Raw genomic sequence first — 15,524 nt, forward strand, 5'->3', positions numbered from 1 at the left:
TGCTCTCTTTTAACACGTAATTCCAGTTAATTCACATACAACATGATATTCGTTTTAGGTGTACAATATAGTGCTTTAACAATTCCATACAGCACCCAGCGCTTATCACAAGTGCTCTCCTTAATCCCCATCGCCTCGTCCAAGCCTCCCCCCACTCACCTCCCCTCTGGTAACCATGGGTCTGTTCTCTATAGTTAAGGTCTCTAGCATTGCTCTTCAGGGATTCCACTATCTGTCAGAGCTTGCTGCCTCACCTGGCATTCCACCATTTACCTCATCATCAGCACTCTGGCTCCATTACACTTCATATTATTTCTCGTGCTTAGGATATTCTCCAAGTTCTCTCTTCTAAGCACATTCTTAATTATCTGGGATACTATGCTGGATTGTAGAAAGCCTTATGATGTGTCTGTCCTAGACAGCCCATGATTCAAACCTCGTTATATAAGCTTAGGAACAGTACTTAGCAGATTAGAATTTCAATTTCATCATTGGTAGAATGAGGGTGATAACGTTATTTATTTTACAGGGTTTTTATAAAGATCAAGTAAGATAGTGAGTGTGAAGGCTTGGCATCCAATAAATACATGTTCCTATCTTCAATCGCAGATTGGCCCTCCTCACCTTTCATTCCCCATCCCCCATCCCAGTGAGAAGATTTTGGATATTCCTCTCTGTGCCCCTGCCACAACCGGGGGGAGACCTCTAAACTTATAGTATTGTTTGGCCTTTATTTGTTTCTTGTTTGTTTCCTTACCTAGACCGATAGTCCTCAACCCAGGCTGCAGACTTAAGTAAGCTGGGCAGCTCATTAAAAAATGCTCCTTCTTAGTTCAGTTAAATGAGAGTCTCTGATCTGGTATACAGTCACGGTTTATAAAGTTCCCCAGGTGATTTTAATATTCAAGCCTGGACTATAGATTCCTTCAGAACAGGGATTCGTTAGTGAATCCCTGCTGTCCTCACGGAGCTGGGCATGGAGTGGACGTTCTGTGTGTGCCCAAAAGACGAACGAATGCTTGTACACACGTGTGATGGCCAGCTCTCCAGGCCTTCTGAATATACATTCGATAAACTGGAACCCATTTAATTACAAAAATGCGATGCCCAAATTAGCATACTATTGATAAATTTACATTTATCCCCTCAGGTAATCAGTACCTATGCAGATAAAGACATGATTTAAGTTTTCTCAAAGTCTAGATGTTGCTTCAGGCAATTTCCTATCTACTTATTTGTGGGTTCGGTATTTCTGTTTGTTTGCTTGCTTTTCATTCTTTTGGGTCCCAAAGTCAAATGGATGAGGTGATTTTAACTTCCCAAAGTATGCCTAAAGACCTAGAACTGAAATTAGCAGTTTACTTGCCACCATAAAATTTCTTACTGTCAGGCTACTATATCTAATCCTATCCCTTCCAGCGTTTGTTTTGTTGCCTTCCTCTTGGAGTGTACATGCAGATTTATATTTAACCTTCCCGTGTTCTTTGTTTTTAGTGGCCCATCAATAATTGTGTTTTTAGCTGTAAAAATATATACAGCACCTTCAGAGAGGAGGAAGAAAGGGGCTAATGGCATTGAAAGTAATAGCTCTCTCAATTTGTTAAAATTAACTTTTTTCCCCATAATGTCTGGTAGTGCTTTCTTTTCTGAATGCTAAATGGAAGGTGAAATACAGTGAAATGCTTCTTTTCATATAGTAAATAGTGTCAGAGCACCATGACTAATAAAATCAGTTTTCTCATTAAAATGCAGTAGATTTTTATTTTTTTTTTTATTTTTTATTTTTTTAAAGATTTTATTTATTTATTTGACAGAGATAGAGACAGCCAGCGAGAGAGGGAACACAAGCAGGGGGAGTGGGAGAGGAAGAAGCAGGCTCATAGCAGAGGAGCCTGATGTGGGGCTCGATCCCAGAACGCCGGGATCACGCCCTGAGCCGAAGGCAGACGCTCAACCGCTGTGCCACCCAGGCGCCCCCAAAATGCAGTAGATTTTTAAGTTTATTCTCAGTAGGATTTGATTTCAGGGTGGCCTCTGGACAGTCAGCTGAATGGTGGGTAAGGGAAGCAGATGCCTATCTTTGCTGGTAAAGAGAATCATGACTTCATTGCCTCAGTTCCGGCTTAGGAATTGAAATGTTATCAGCTTAACAAAAAGAAAGAAAACACATCACAAATATGTTTCTAACTATTATGGGTTGGGGAGGAATCTCAGTCATGGAAATTCACAGGTTAGATATTTTTATTGAACTAAAAATGGTGGATTCTGGGACTATATTTAATTTCTTTACAAGGTCATTTTATCTTAGGTAATCAGCTCGGACGTGGGGTCTACTGTTTCTTTCTGGATGATAGACACTGGGCAGAAAATCAAACAGTTTACTGGTTGCCATGGCAATGCAGAAATCAGCACTATGGCCCTTGATGCAAATGAGACACGGCTTTTGACTGGCAGCACAGATGGGACCATAAAGGTGAGAAACAGTGATGCTTTTCTCTCCAGATACGAGGAGGCTGAAATACTATGTGAGGAGATACAGCTATAGCTATATTTGTTTTTGCCTTTTTGGCCATGCAAGAGGAAACATGAGGCGAGAAGACTTAAATAACTCACACCATCTAATAACAAAGCTGTTAGGGAAAAAAAAAAAAAAAACACAAACCTCTGTGGAACAATGAATAAATGATTTTTCTGAATAAATTATTTAAAATAAAAACACAACTTGGCTTACTTATTTCAGAAAGCCTGTTCCAGTGTTCTGGATAGAGGACTACTTTGGGGAATAAGAAGTCCAAATAATTTTCCTATGCTTCAACTAATATCTCTAGTTTTCTTCTTCTCAGTTTATAAAATGAGAAATCAGGGCAACCAAGAAAACTTTTTAAAATGGCATAGATGCACATTTGGGGGCAAATGAATATTTTAAAATCAACCCATGTTATAATTTGCACTTTCTTGTGAAGGAAAGTGAGACAGTAAAGAAGGATCACAGGCAGAACAATCATCATTTTATTTATTATCATTCTAAACTAACAGTATTTAATACTTCCACTTTTCTTGCTTTGTAACTATTACTAATTTCTTCTGGGAGAAACGTGCTATTATGCTTTGCAAAAATTATCAAATTTTCATGCAAAGCTTAGATATTTGCTGTCTGAAATCATGCCTACCAGTGAAACCTCTCTACTCCCCTCAGCTCTGAGACTACTGACAGTCTTTGATTGGAGATGGCTTGTGACACTTAGAGGCAACGGAAGGCAGTTTCTCAGAATGAGCTTTGAATGGTTCTCAGACTTCTGTCATAACTAGAATCAGAGGGTATCAGTGAGGTATGTCTTCCATGATGGGGTGTATGATGCATGCCAGTAGGCTGCAAGGGAGGGTAATGGAAAGTTCTCTGGATATGTGCGTAGAACATGATGAAAGTTGGAGGCAAGAATTCCAGGGAATTTCAGGATGGCCAGTGTCAGTGTGATGTAGGTGCAATGGCAGGTTGCAGTGAGAATCTCTGGAAAGAGATTCTGGAAAGAGCTGGGCCTCTGGGAAGGTTAAATGACATGAGGTAAGGGCTGGGAGCTTGGGTTTAAGTAACTTAGTTTACAGAATTGATGAGATGTATGAAGGTAATGGGACAATTCCAATCTCAGTAGTCAAGGTGGAATAAAACAGGAATAATTTTAGCTGGAGTTTTAGACAGGCTTAGGCAAAAGAAGCAAGTGAGTATTGCACTGACTGGTCCTGGGATTACGAGACTGAACTGAGAAATGAGACAAGTAGACTAGGTTCCTTTTACCCCTTTCTTGGAAAGTAACCGGTTATAAAGTCCAGAGTAGGGCAGACATGCCGATGTTGCTAAAAGCTTGCAGATTGTCCCAGCTAAGGGACTTAGTTGGACCTGGGGACAATCAAATCTTTACAATACCTATTTGTGGGTATTATTTTAAGTGGGTCTGATAAGAGCCACGTTTAGAGGAAAACAAAGTGACATGGGTAAAGAGCATGTGTACCCGTCAACATCTCAGCTCAAGCCTTGCATCGTTGAAGTTGATGTGAATTTAGTAGTATTATCGCAGCTTTTGAAAGTATATTTGTCTTTATCATAATAGCACAACAGAATTCTGAAATTTGGCAACCTCTAGGTAAGACGCATAAATCAGGGTTGAGCTGCTCATATTCTGTGAAGAGACAAGAATGAATGACATTTTCCAATCTCATTTATAATTTAGAATCCAAAACCAGTACCTATGTCATCCAAGATTTAAAAGTATTGCCCTATTTATCACGGTTTTGAAGTATCTGATGTTTAATTAATTAATGTTTTGAATAATTAATGTAATCATACAATAAAATTTGAAATATCAAAGAGTTACACAGTGGGAAGAAAGTTTCTTTTTCACCTCTGTTCACAGCTCCTCCCTTGCAGCTACCGCTGTTCCTGGTTTCTTATGCATCCTTCTAGCGAAAGGGCAGCATTTGCTTCTTAAGGGCAGCCCAAGACAGATGTTGTTCTGCATTTTGCATTTTTCTATCGTGGACATTGAGTCACATGAATGCACACAATAATAATAATGTTAGCTAACTTTTTTTGCATGCTTACTAAGAACGAGGTACTCTTCTAAGCACTTTATACATACACACCCATAAATGCACACCCCCACCCAATCCCCCCACATATTTATCTATATACTTGGTACTATTATTATGCCAGTTTTATGAGGAGGAAACTAAAGCCCAAGGAAATAAAGCAAATTGCTTAAGGTTCCATAGCTGGTTCAGTTTTGGCAGAGCTTAGAAATATAGAAACGACATATTCTTAATGGCTACTGTATAGATAGTCCTTATTCTGACTGTTTAGTCCCTTGTTACTGAGCAAGTGGTTTGATTTAGGTATTTAGCTTCTATAAACAATGCTTCAGGAGTATAAAAATACTCAAAATATGTCATTTCACAGTTGTAAGTGCCTCTGTTAGGTGATTTTCTAGAAGTTAAAAGTCAAAGGGAGTCTACTCGATGGGTATATGCAATTTAATTTTGATAGTGCCCACTGCTCTTTGTGGATGACGCACCAACAGTGTGTCACTACAGGGCCTAGTTTTAACTGCTGGTGACCTAATGATGTTCTGTTGTATAGTTCACTCATTGGACCTGGGTCCTCACCACCTGCCCGAGGAGGTAAACTCCAAGTGCTTGTGCCTCTGTAGGGCTGGGTCTGGCCTCCACTATCAACAGGACATTTTACTGGAGAAGATGGGAAACCTATCCATAAGGACTGCATTTCAGGCTCTGTATTAGATGTTTAATCCTCCAAATGTCTCAGAGGACTAAGTGTCCTGTGTCATAAATGAGGAAACCGAAATTTAGAGACATACACTTAGAGAAAGAAGCAGGATTTCAGCAGACTCCAAAATGTGGCTTTGCATGATTTTATAGTCTTCCGCTCAAAAATACTTACTCATTTAAAGCCTTTCAATCAGCTATTATTAGAATAGATTGATCGGGTTACAAGTAGAATAACAAAAGTAATGGGTAAATTTAAACCGTGAGAGGATTTTCTTAATTATGACATACTCTAAGTGATTCAGCCCTAGTCCAGGATATAAACACAAAAGTTTAAAACTATTACACTGTGTTATTTTACTGACTGAAGAAGACATTTTCTGTTCTTGTCTCAAAGGTGACTTAAATTTTTCTCTTAAAGGTATGGGACTTCAGTGGATACTGTCACCACACACTAAATGTTGGGCGAGAGGGAGCTGTGGATATTTCACAGATCCTGGTTCTTAAGAAGACGATACTGGTTACAGGCTGGGAGAGGTATGACGTGCTTCATGCGAAACTGGAGGAAGGCAAAAGGAGAATGTTTTTCTTTGAATCAGAATGTAAAAGATAAAAGAACATAGAAATCTTGACTGATTCTGAGCCATTAACTTGCTGGTGAGCTACGTGAGTGAAACTGGTCGGACTGACTCAATGCTCTGTGACGAAAACATTATAAGATCACATAGCTCAAGCAGCTTTGAGAGGTGTTCGAAGGCTTTCTTCTGGCTTCTGGAATCTTTTTCTTTAACCATTCCAGACAGGGACACAATACCACTTCCTGAGTACTAACTCCAAAAGTCTCCTAAATTTTATAGTCACTAAATTCCCAATGTATAAATTATATTCTTTCTACTATAAAGGAAACTGATTTTTTCCTCTCTTGTTAACTTATTTTAAATTACAGCAAAGAGGGAACTAGACCACGGAATTCCGTATCAGCACTTCCTTCATATCAGTACAGACAGAGGCCTTTCACGGCCTGCTTACTGTTCTCGAGGAGCAATTCTTCCATTTCATTATAAGGAAAATTACTTCTCTTTCTTTTTCTCCTGAGAGAACCAAGGGATCATAAACAGGACCTTTTCTATGGCATTGTATAAGCACTAGGAGAATTTAAGTGTGATATTTGCAGAAAATACATTGTCCATGAATTCAACAGTTCACAAAATATGGCTCTAATAGGTAATTTGCCCAACATTATTCACTATGGAATTTTGATCTTAATGATTTGAAGCTAGGATCCAAATCAGGTTTTATACCTAGAAAATTAGTGGTATATTTTGGGGACTTTTATTGATCACAGGAAAGGCTTTTCCTTCTAATGCAAATGTGCATCTGCAGACTAGAAAACATAATGCCACTTACAGCTCAGTTTTCAGGGGTAGTTTGACTATTAGGAAAGAAAGTATAGTCCAGATTTTTCTTCTTGATATCAAGAACAAATTGAGTAATCCTTACCTTTGAAAGACAAGGCTTCTTCACATCCTAGGAACAATCATGATCCATTAATGACTTACCTCTCAACAGACTATGGCCTAAGTATTTCTATAATTAGTCTGTGGCAATAAGTCAGTTTAATTCTCAAATATTATGGCATGGTAGATTTGAAGTATACAGCTGATCCAACTTAAATTTTGAACATAAGAGAAAAGAATTTTAAGAATTCATCAGTGTAAGTCAAAAGTTTGGAGACACTGTTTTCTTAATTATATTTTTAAGATATCCATAGTTAGAAATTAGCATCAAAGATAAGGGTTTTTTGATTGCTTATGCAAGTCAGTTTTAAAAGATGAAATGAGTCGAGTCCCTTAGAAGTGGTTTAAAGGAACACCTGGGGCGCCTGGCTGGTTCAGTCCATAGAGTGTGTGACTCTTGATCTCTGGCTAGTGAGTTCAAGCCCCACATTAGGCATAGAGTGAAAAGAAGGAAGGGAGGGAGGGTGGAAGGAAAGGAACACATGATGTTCTGCTCTCTCTGGATGGGTGGTGACTTTCTATAATCTTAGGGAGTTTTGGGAAGATTGAAATGAGAGAAGGAACAGTTACCACTCCTTCCATCTTTCCCCATCTTTTCTATCTTCCACAATGTTGTCAGGATTTGGATCTCTAGTTGGAACTGAAAGTTAAAGGAATGCATCCTCAATTATATTATTTTGCTTTTATATTGGTAGATTTAAAAAGTTTATTTCTGGGGTGCCTGGGTGGTTCAGTCAGGTAAGCCACTGACTTTGACTCAGGTCATGATCTTAGGGTCCTGGGATTGAGCCCTGGCATCTGGGAGTCTGTTTGTTCCTCTCCTTCTGACCCTCCCTCCCCCTGCTCGGGAACGCGTGCATGGGCACTCTCTTTTTCTCTCAAATAAATAATCTTAAAAAATTATATTTCCTAAGTCAAAGCCTTTATGTTAGGGCAGATTTTACCAGAATTTGGCAGGGTCCTTTATATCAGGAGGCATTTAACAAAGTAGCAAGAGGACAGGTCAACTGGTTATACTGGGGGAAGGATGGTCCATTAAGCCAATTCCTTAAGAGTTTAGTGATTAGAGAAGAAATAGCTGGAAGATTGACAGCTTATTAAGCTTTCTTTAAAACCTAGAGGGAGGTTGTATAAGTTAAGCTGTAGCTTTAACTGCAGGCCCTACCTAAAAAAGAGATTGGTTTGATAATTTTGCCGAGGATAAGGTAGATAGTACATTTATTGAGTAAGGTACCTAAATACGCACCTGATTTATTTTATTTCAAGTGCTCTGTAACAATAGGCCCTTTACATACATTATCTAACTTAATCCTTAGCTTCATTTGAAAGGCAGGCAATATTTTATAGATATCTCAATCTTTATCGTCAGCTCTTATCTCTCTAAGCTCGCTTATCCATTTGCTTTCTGGACATGTCTGCCTGCAATCTCAAATTCAACATATTTTAAACTGAATTTATTACTTTTTCCCTCCTCAAACCCCGCTTTCTTCCTCTTAGCTGCAGAGCTTTGGTTAACAGCCGGAGACCTGAATATTCACCTTGGTTCTTCCTTCTCATTTAACATCACAAACAAGTAGTGTTACCTATTTTATATTCTAAACATTTCTCAAACCTGTTCCTATTACTACTACAACTATATCATTCAGGGCATCATTTCTACCTGGATGAATGTCACAGTCTTCTAATTTGTCCTTTTCTCTAGTAATGCCCCATTTTATTTCTTAAATAGATTCTGCACATTTTACCTATAATAATTTCTTTCTACAGTGCATTCTATCTATGTCACTTCCATGTTTAACACCTTTCAGACTGTCTATAAAATACTTTGAAGCTCCCTCTGGTCTGGATCTATTCTTAGTATCATTCTTACCCATTCGTGGATCTATTCTAGTAATCTCTACACCCAATGTGGGGCTCGAACCCATGACCCCAAGGTGCATAGTTGATCACTCTTCTGACTGAGCCAGCCAGGTGCCCACTTGAATACTTTTCAAACTCAAATATAGGAACCTGCTGTCAGGGCGTTCCCATGTAAACCATACTGTTCATACTCCCTTGCCTTTATTCTCTCCCCTTCTCTAGAAATCCCTCTCCAAACATTGTTCCTGTGGCTAACTGTTATCCCTGTTTCAGGTCTTGTTCATTCATGTTCTCCACCAGGACATCTCTCTTTACTCCCAGGGTACAAATATGCCCCCTATTTGTCTTTGTGCTATCTAGCTTCCTGTACTTTATTAAACACAGAACTTGGGGCGCCTGGGTGGCTCAGTTGTTAAGCGTCTGCCTTTGGCTCGGGTCATGATCCCAGGGTCCTGGGATTGAGCCCTGCATCGGGCTTCCTGCTCCGCTGGCAGCCTGTCTCTTCCTCTCCCACTCTCCCTGCTTGTGTTCCTCTCTTGCTGGCTGTCTCTCTGTCAAATAAATAAAATCTTAAAAAACAAAACCAAAACAAAAAACACAGAACTAGATTATAGCATTTAACGTGTGTGTGTGTGTGTGTAGTGTCTGATTCTTAGGGGATGCTCAATGATATTTGTTGAATGACTTAATTAATGGTTATTAGATAACAGGAAATCTGGGAATTAGATTAATTACTCATGGTCACACTCTGGATAAGAAGCAAGCAGGATAGTTATTCAAGTCTATTCTCTCTTTACAGTAAACCAGGAATCTAAATATCACCAGTCTTCTTTCACAAGCAAGAAGATGTGGCTTGAGAAAATGAGTGGTCTGGCCAACATTACAAAGCTAGTAGGCAGCTGAATTGGAATTCCTGTGCCAAAGTCCACGCTCTTTCCACCATTCCTGAGTTACAAATGCCGTCATTAAGTCATAGGAGACCAACTATATTCTCTTTAACAAGTAATCTGATTGAATAGGTTGGTTATGTCAATCAAAGCTAGGGAATCAGTTTTGTGTGTTTGAAGAAACACATAAAAAAAATATTTTATCAATGAGTACTGGGTGTTATATGCAACTGACGAAACACTAAATTCTACCCCTGAAACTAATAATACACTACATGTTAACTAAATTGAATTTAAATTAAAAAATTTTAGAAAAATATGTTTTAAATTAAAATTAACTTTAAAAAAAAATGTGGTGCCTGGGTGGCGCAGTCGTTAAGCATCTGCCTTTGGTTCAGGGCGTGATCCTAGCATTCTGGGATCGAGCCCCACATCAGGCTCTTCCGCTGGGAGCCTGCTTCTTCCTCTCCCACTCCCCCTGCTTGTGTTCCCTCTCTCGCTGGCTGTCTCTCTCTCTCTGTCAAATAAATAAATAACATCTTTTTTTTTTTTTTAAGATTTTTTAAATTTATTTATTCGATAGAGATAGAGACAGCCAGCGAGAGAGGGAACACAAGCGGGGGGAGTGGGAGAGGAAGATGCAGGCTCATAGCGGAGGAGCCCGATGTGGGGCTCGATCCCACAACGCCGGGACCACGCCCTGAGCCGAAGGCAGACGCTTAACCGCTGTGTCACCCAGGCGCCCCAATAAATAACATCTTTAAAAATAAATAAATAAATAAAAAATTTTAAAAAATTAACACCTCAAAGTTTGAGCTTACTATTATTTTTCCTTTATCCTTCCCACAAATATTTTTAAACTGCACCTAGGCAGAAAGCACTGAGTTAGGAACTACGGTGGACTGAATATGAAGAAGCATGATTCTTGCTCTCATGGGCATCAGATTCGAATTGGGGAGTCAACTCACACAAGGCAGGATATGATAAATGTCACTATGAAATGGTCCTAAGCAACACCTGAATTCTAAAGCCCATGTTCTAGAAATGTGTTCATTAATATCTAGAGAATATGTCAAATCTGTTGAAGAAACCCCAAATTCAGAACTTCTAGAAACATGTTTCTTACCATTTTAAGCAAAATCTATTTAGAGACAAAGTTGTGAATTGACATAGGGTCAATTACGTAATGCCTGGTTAAATACCTGGTCATATTTACATTGGTAAAATTAAATGAATAGATGACCAATTAACTTTGCATTTGCATGTAATATGTATAGTTCTGATAAAATGAAGTAAATAATCATAATAGTTTAAGATTTTATCCTGCCCTAAAATTCTATGGTTCTATACTTTATAAAAATAGACTCAGGCTTTTAGTTTTTCCCACTGTATTTCTTTCCTTCCTGTTAAAAGAAAAACCTCTGTTTATGAAGGTTTTACCTCTGTAAAATAACTAGACTTATACGAATATAAAAAAGAGAATCTTTTGTATAAGTTCAAGTGATTCTGAAAGATTATTGATTGCATCTTTCACAAAGCTCTGTAAAAGTAGGTGCTCAGTAAATAGCTGTTGATATAACCTGATTTCTAAAAGTATTTTTAAGTGAAATTAGATTAGGGATTTGAAGTTCCTCAACAATAAAATGTATCTATCACAAGATATTAAATTCTTAATAATTGCTTTACTAAGGAACTATAATTCTGTATGACTCACTTGGTTTCTATTATTAGAATGAGAACCAGAATGAACATTTCCAAAGTGTAACTTACTCTGAATAACCATGTTGGAAGTCAGGAGGGAGAAATAACTTTTATTTGGAATTTCATAAATAATCCTCAAACCTAATTTTGTGGTGGCTTTGGGGCACAAAATTTGACTCCAAGAATTTTAGGAAAAAAAAATAAAAATGAAGTGATTTATGTTGAACTCATTCTCTGCCTTTCAGATACCTCTTTTAAGCCTAAAAATCACAATGGACTGAACAAGGATAGATTCTTATGATAATTGGACAAACATCACATGAACAATTAGCCTCTGAGGGAACAAATAGTTGATTGTATTCTTTTGTTCTCTCCATGACAATGACTACATGATAAATTCCAGTAAAAGTTATTTTCCCAGCTCATTCATCCTAAAAAAAAAAGTAGTTTTTTTAAACATTTTTTTCTTTTTTGTACTTTTTTTGTACTTGACAGGTGAATTAATTTTTTCTCACAGAATTGGTCATTATATCTACATTCTGAGCAAGAGATCTGATCATCTTCACAGATGACACAGTGACTCAGGATCTCAGATGGGAAGTGTGGAATGGAACTGGTAAACTCCTTCAATGTCAAGAGAACAAATCTCTCAGACTCCTAAAATGCCTTAAAATTGGCTCATTCTGCACTTCAATTTAACTCTTGGCAAAAGTACAAACTTAAAAAAAAGTTATCTTTGAAATGGACAAAGTGAGAAATACAGTGTGGATTCTTAAGGTATTTTAAGGATAACTGTCATTTCAATTGAAAGTTTCAGGTTAGGTTTTAAGGGAATGGTGGCAGCTAATTAGTTTCTCAACATTTTGACACACAAGGTCAAATATCAGAAGGGATAGCTTTTATACCATCTTCTGGAAAGCATTTTGTGCCTTTGACTCATATTACCTAAATATATCTAGTTAAAATGGGTATCTTGGCAAAAAGACTTTTTTTTTTTTTTAAAGATTTTTATTTATTTATTTGACAGAGATAGAGACAGACAGCGAGAGAGGGAACACAGGCAGGGGGAGTCGGAGAGGAAGAAGCAGGCTCATAGCAGAGGAGCCTGATGTGGCTCGATCCCACAACGCCGGGATCACGCCCTGAGCCGAAGGCAGACGCTTAACCGCTGTGTCACCCAGGCGCCCCGTGGCAAAAAGACATTTGACATTGATTTTTGACTGAGAGATAATAGAAGGGATATGGGGTTGACCTCTTCCCTCTCACTCCCACCTCACTCCATCCCCAAAGGGTAATCTCTTCAACCAAACTTACCATTTGGTAAAGAAAAAATTAAAAATGTATGCGTGTAAAGCTCTTAATGAGATTCGTGGCAAATTCAGAACTTCAAAGTACCTTATTTATAGTATCTTACCTTGCTAAGCCTCATATTAATATTACTAAAAGAATATTAGTATTAAAATTATTGATTTTTTAAAGAAAGAATAATCCATATATCAATTCCACAAATATTTATTAAATGCCTATATGTGCTGGGTACTATTCTAAGCACTGCTGATAGAGAAAGGAAATAAAGTCTCTGCTCTCCTAGAGCTTACTTTTGGTAGTGGAGATAGTAAATAAGCAAGTAAATATAGACCACAGTATCACCTAATGATAAGTGTAATAAGGAGAAACGATGTAGGGTGAGGGATGAGAGACTCAAGAGGGAGCGTTTTTACTTTTTCTTTTAATTTAAATCAAGTTTTATTCTGATTGAAAAATCCAAGAAAGTAAGTAATAGTGCTCCCACCTCAAATTTTCTTTTCTTTTATTTACTGAAGTATATTTAACACTACTCAGTGCTCTTCATGATAAATGTACTGTTAATCCCCTTCACCTATTTTGCCCATCCGCCAATTTCCCTTTTAGCAACTACTAGTTTGTTCTCTATATTTACGAGCCTTTTTTGGGTTTGTGTCTTTTTGTCTTTGTTCATTTATTTTGTTTCTTCCACATATGAGTGGAGTCATATGGTATTTGTTTTTCTCTGACTGACTTATTTCACTTAGCATCATACCCTTCAGATCTATCCATGTTGTTGCAAATGACAGGATTTCATTCTTTATTCATTCTTTTTTTATTCGTGTGTGTGTGTGTATCTTTTTTATCCACATCTTCTTTATCCATTCACTTATGGATGGACACTTGTGCTACTTCCATATTTTGGCCGTTGTAAATAATGCTGCAATAAACATAGGGGTACATATATCTTTTTGAGTTAGTGTTTTCATTTTCTTGGATAAATATCCAGTAGTGGAATTACTAGATCATATGGTAATTCTATTTTTAATTATTTGAAAAACCTCCATACTGTTTTCTACAGTGGCTGCACCAATATACATTCTTACCAACAGTGCATGGGTGCTCTTTTTTCTTTATGTCCTCTCCAACACTTGTTATTTCTGTGTTTTTAGCCATTCTGACAAGTGCAAGGTGTTATATAACTGTGGTGGTGGTGGTGGTGGTGGTGGTGGTGGTGGTGGTGGTTTTAAACTAGGTTCCAAACCCAGTGTGGAGCCCAACACAGGGCTTGAACTTATAACCCTGAGATCAAGACCTGAACTGAGGTCAAGAATTAGACTGTCAACCAACTGAGCCACCCAGTGGTTTGGATTTACATTTCCTTGATGATTAGTGATGCTAGACATCTTTCTAGGTGTCTGTTTTCTTCTTTGGACAAATGTCTATTCATATCCTCTATTTTTTAGTTGAATTATTTGGGGGTTTTTGGTGTTGAGTTGCATAAATTCTTTATATATTTTGCATATTAACCCTCAACGGAGAGTCTTTAGATACGGTGGTCACAGAAGGCTCAGTTAAGGAGGTGACATTTGGACAGAGAATTTTTCATTTATTGACAATTATTTATTGAATACCCTCTATAAGCAGGTCACAATGCTTGTTATTATGGGGTTACAGAATAAGACAAGATCCCTGGTTTCTAAGAATTTATAATCTAGCAGAGGAGTGTAACTGTATATATTTATTATATATATGTGAACAGTGTGAGAGATGAGAAGAAGGAAATATGTCTTTCAAGTCTAGTTCTTAAGGAAGCCTACCAAAACAAGATGGGCCTTAGAGAATGGGTGTATGGATAGATAGATGTGGGACTGTATGTGAAAGGAAGTCCACAGAGAGATGGATGAGCACATCATGAATGAAAACAAAGCAGCTAAAAATGTGAAGGGCGCTTAGAGAACAATAAAGGTATCGTTTGTGTTGAACAAGAAAGTGTGCTTCAGAAACTTAGCCTCTGAATACCTCTAGCAGGTCAGAACCAGCTCCTATAAGCAAGAAATTTATTTGAGGCCTTGTAGTCTGTCTTTTAAACCCAGGTGAATTTTGCATTCTATTATATAAATTCATCTATCCTATTTTAAAATAAAAATATTGTCCCCAAACTCTTTAAATAAAATTAACACTTAGGAAGATGAACCATATTTACCCTATGGCTTCCAGTTGTTCTGTCAAATATTCATCTGGGCATTCATATTTTACTTTGAATATCAAGGGTGGAAGAATAGAGAGAACTAATTCTAAAAAAAGTAGATTGGACCCAAATAGTATTGGGTCTTGAATAATAAGCCTGCATGTTTAAATATGCCATGTAGAGAATGGAAAACTAATAAACGCTTTTTAATGAGGCACTAGACTTATATTTGACCAAGCTGTTTTCTCTGCCTAGAGTGCCTTCCTCTTCCAAATCCTACTCACCTGCTATGGTCCAGTTCAAAAATGACCCCTCACTCAACCTTCTGTGATTTCTATAGCTGGGCTTCCTTGGCAATTGGTCAGTACTTCCGTGGCATTTACCACATTTCACTTTTTATTTTAGTCATTTTGTGCTCATGGCATAAATGTAAAATGAATATAGATGAAAATCCCCCAAATGGATTGATTAATCTAGTGGCAGAATAAAAAATGTGCTAGAGGTGGGTAGACTAAAGACAATGACACTGGTTAAGAGGCTGTTACAATCATTCAGCAATGAGGTAGTAAGCACAGAACTAGGAAGCTGTCATTGGCTGTTTAAACCAAAAAGGAAGGAATGAGTATGGTAACATATCCCAGAGGGGGAATCTAAGTATTTGATGTGACCAAGGAAGAGAAACACACAGGAAGCTGGACTGCTGGTCTGGTAACCAAATTAGGGAATTTAGGACCGAGGCCTGGTGTGGATGGAAGATGAAAACTTCCGATTTCTTGATATGTTGCTGATGGTAACATTATATAGAAT

At 37.8% G+C, this 15,524-nt stretch overlaps 1 protein-coding gene across 1 annotated transcript in view; it reads left to right on the plus strand.

Annotated features, from left to right (window-relative positions):
- WDR49 (WD repeat domain 49) overlaps window positions 1–15,524 on the plus strand; it is a 135,696-nt gene that overhangs the window by 72,568 nt on the left and 47,604 nt on the right. Inside the window, exons 8-9 of the mRNA XM_034663424.1 lie at window positions 2,309–2,473; window positions 5,699–5,814. Of these exons, the coding sequence (XP_034519315.1) occupies window positions 2,309–2,473; window positions 5,699–5,814 (281 nt within the window). The remainder of the gene's footprint in view (window positions 1–2,308; window positions 2,474–5,698; window positions 5,815–15,524) is intronic.

Source organism: Ailuropoda melanoleuca, chromosome 1 (genome assembly GCF_002007445.2).
Source record: "Ailuropoda melanoleuca isolate Jingjing chromosome 1, ASM200744v2, whole genome shotgun sequence".
Classification (NCBI taxonomy): Eukaryota; Metazoa; Chordata; class Mammalia; order Carnivora; family Ursidae; genus Ailuropoda; species Ailuropoda melanoleuca.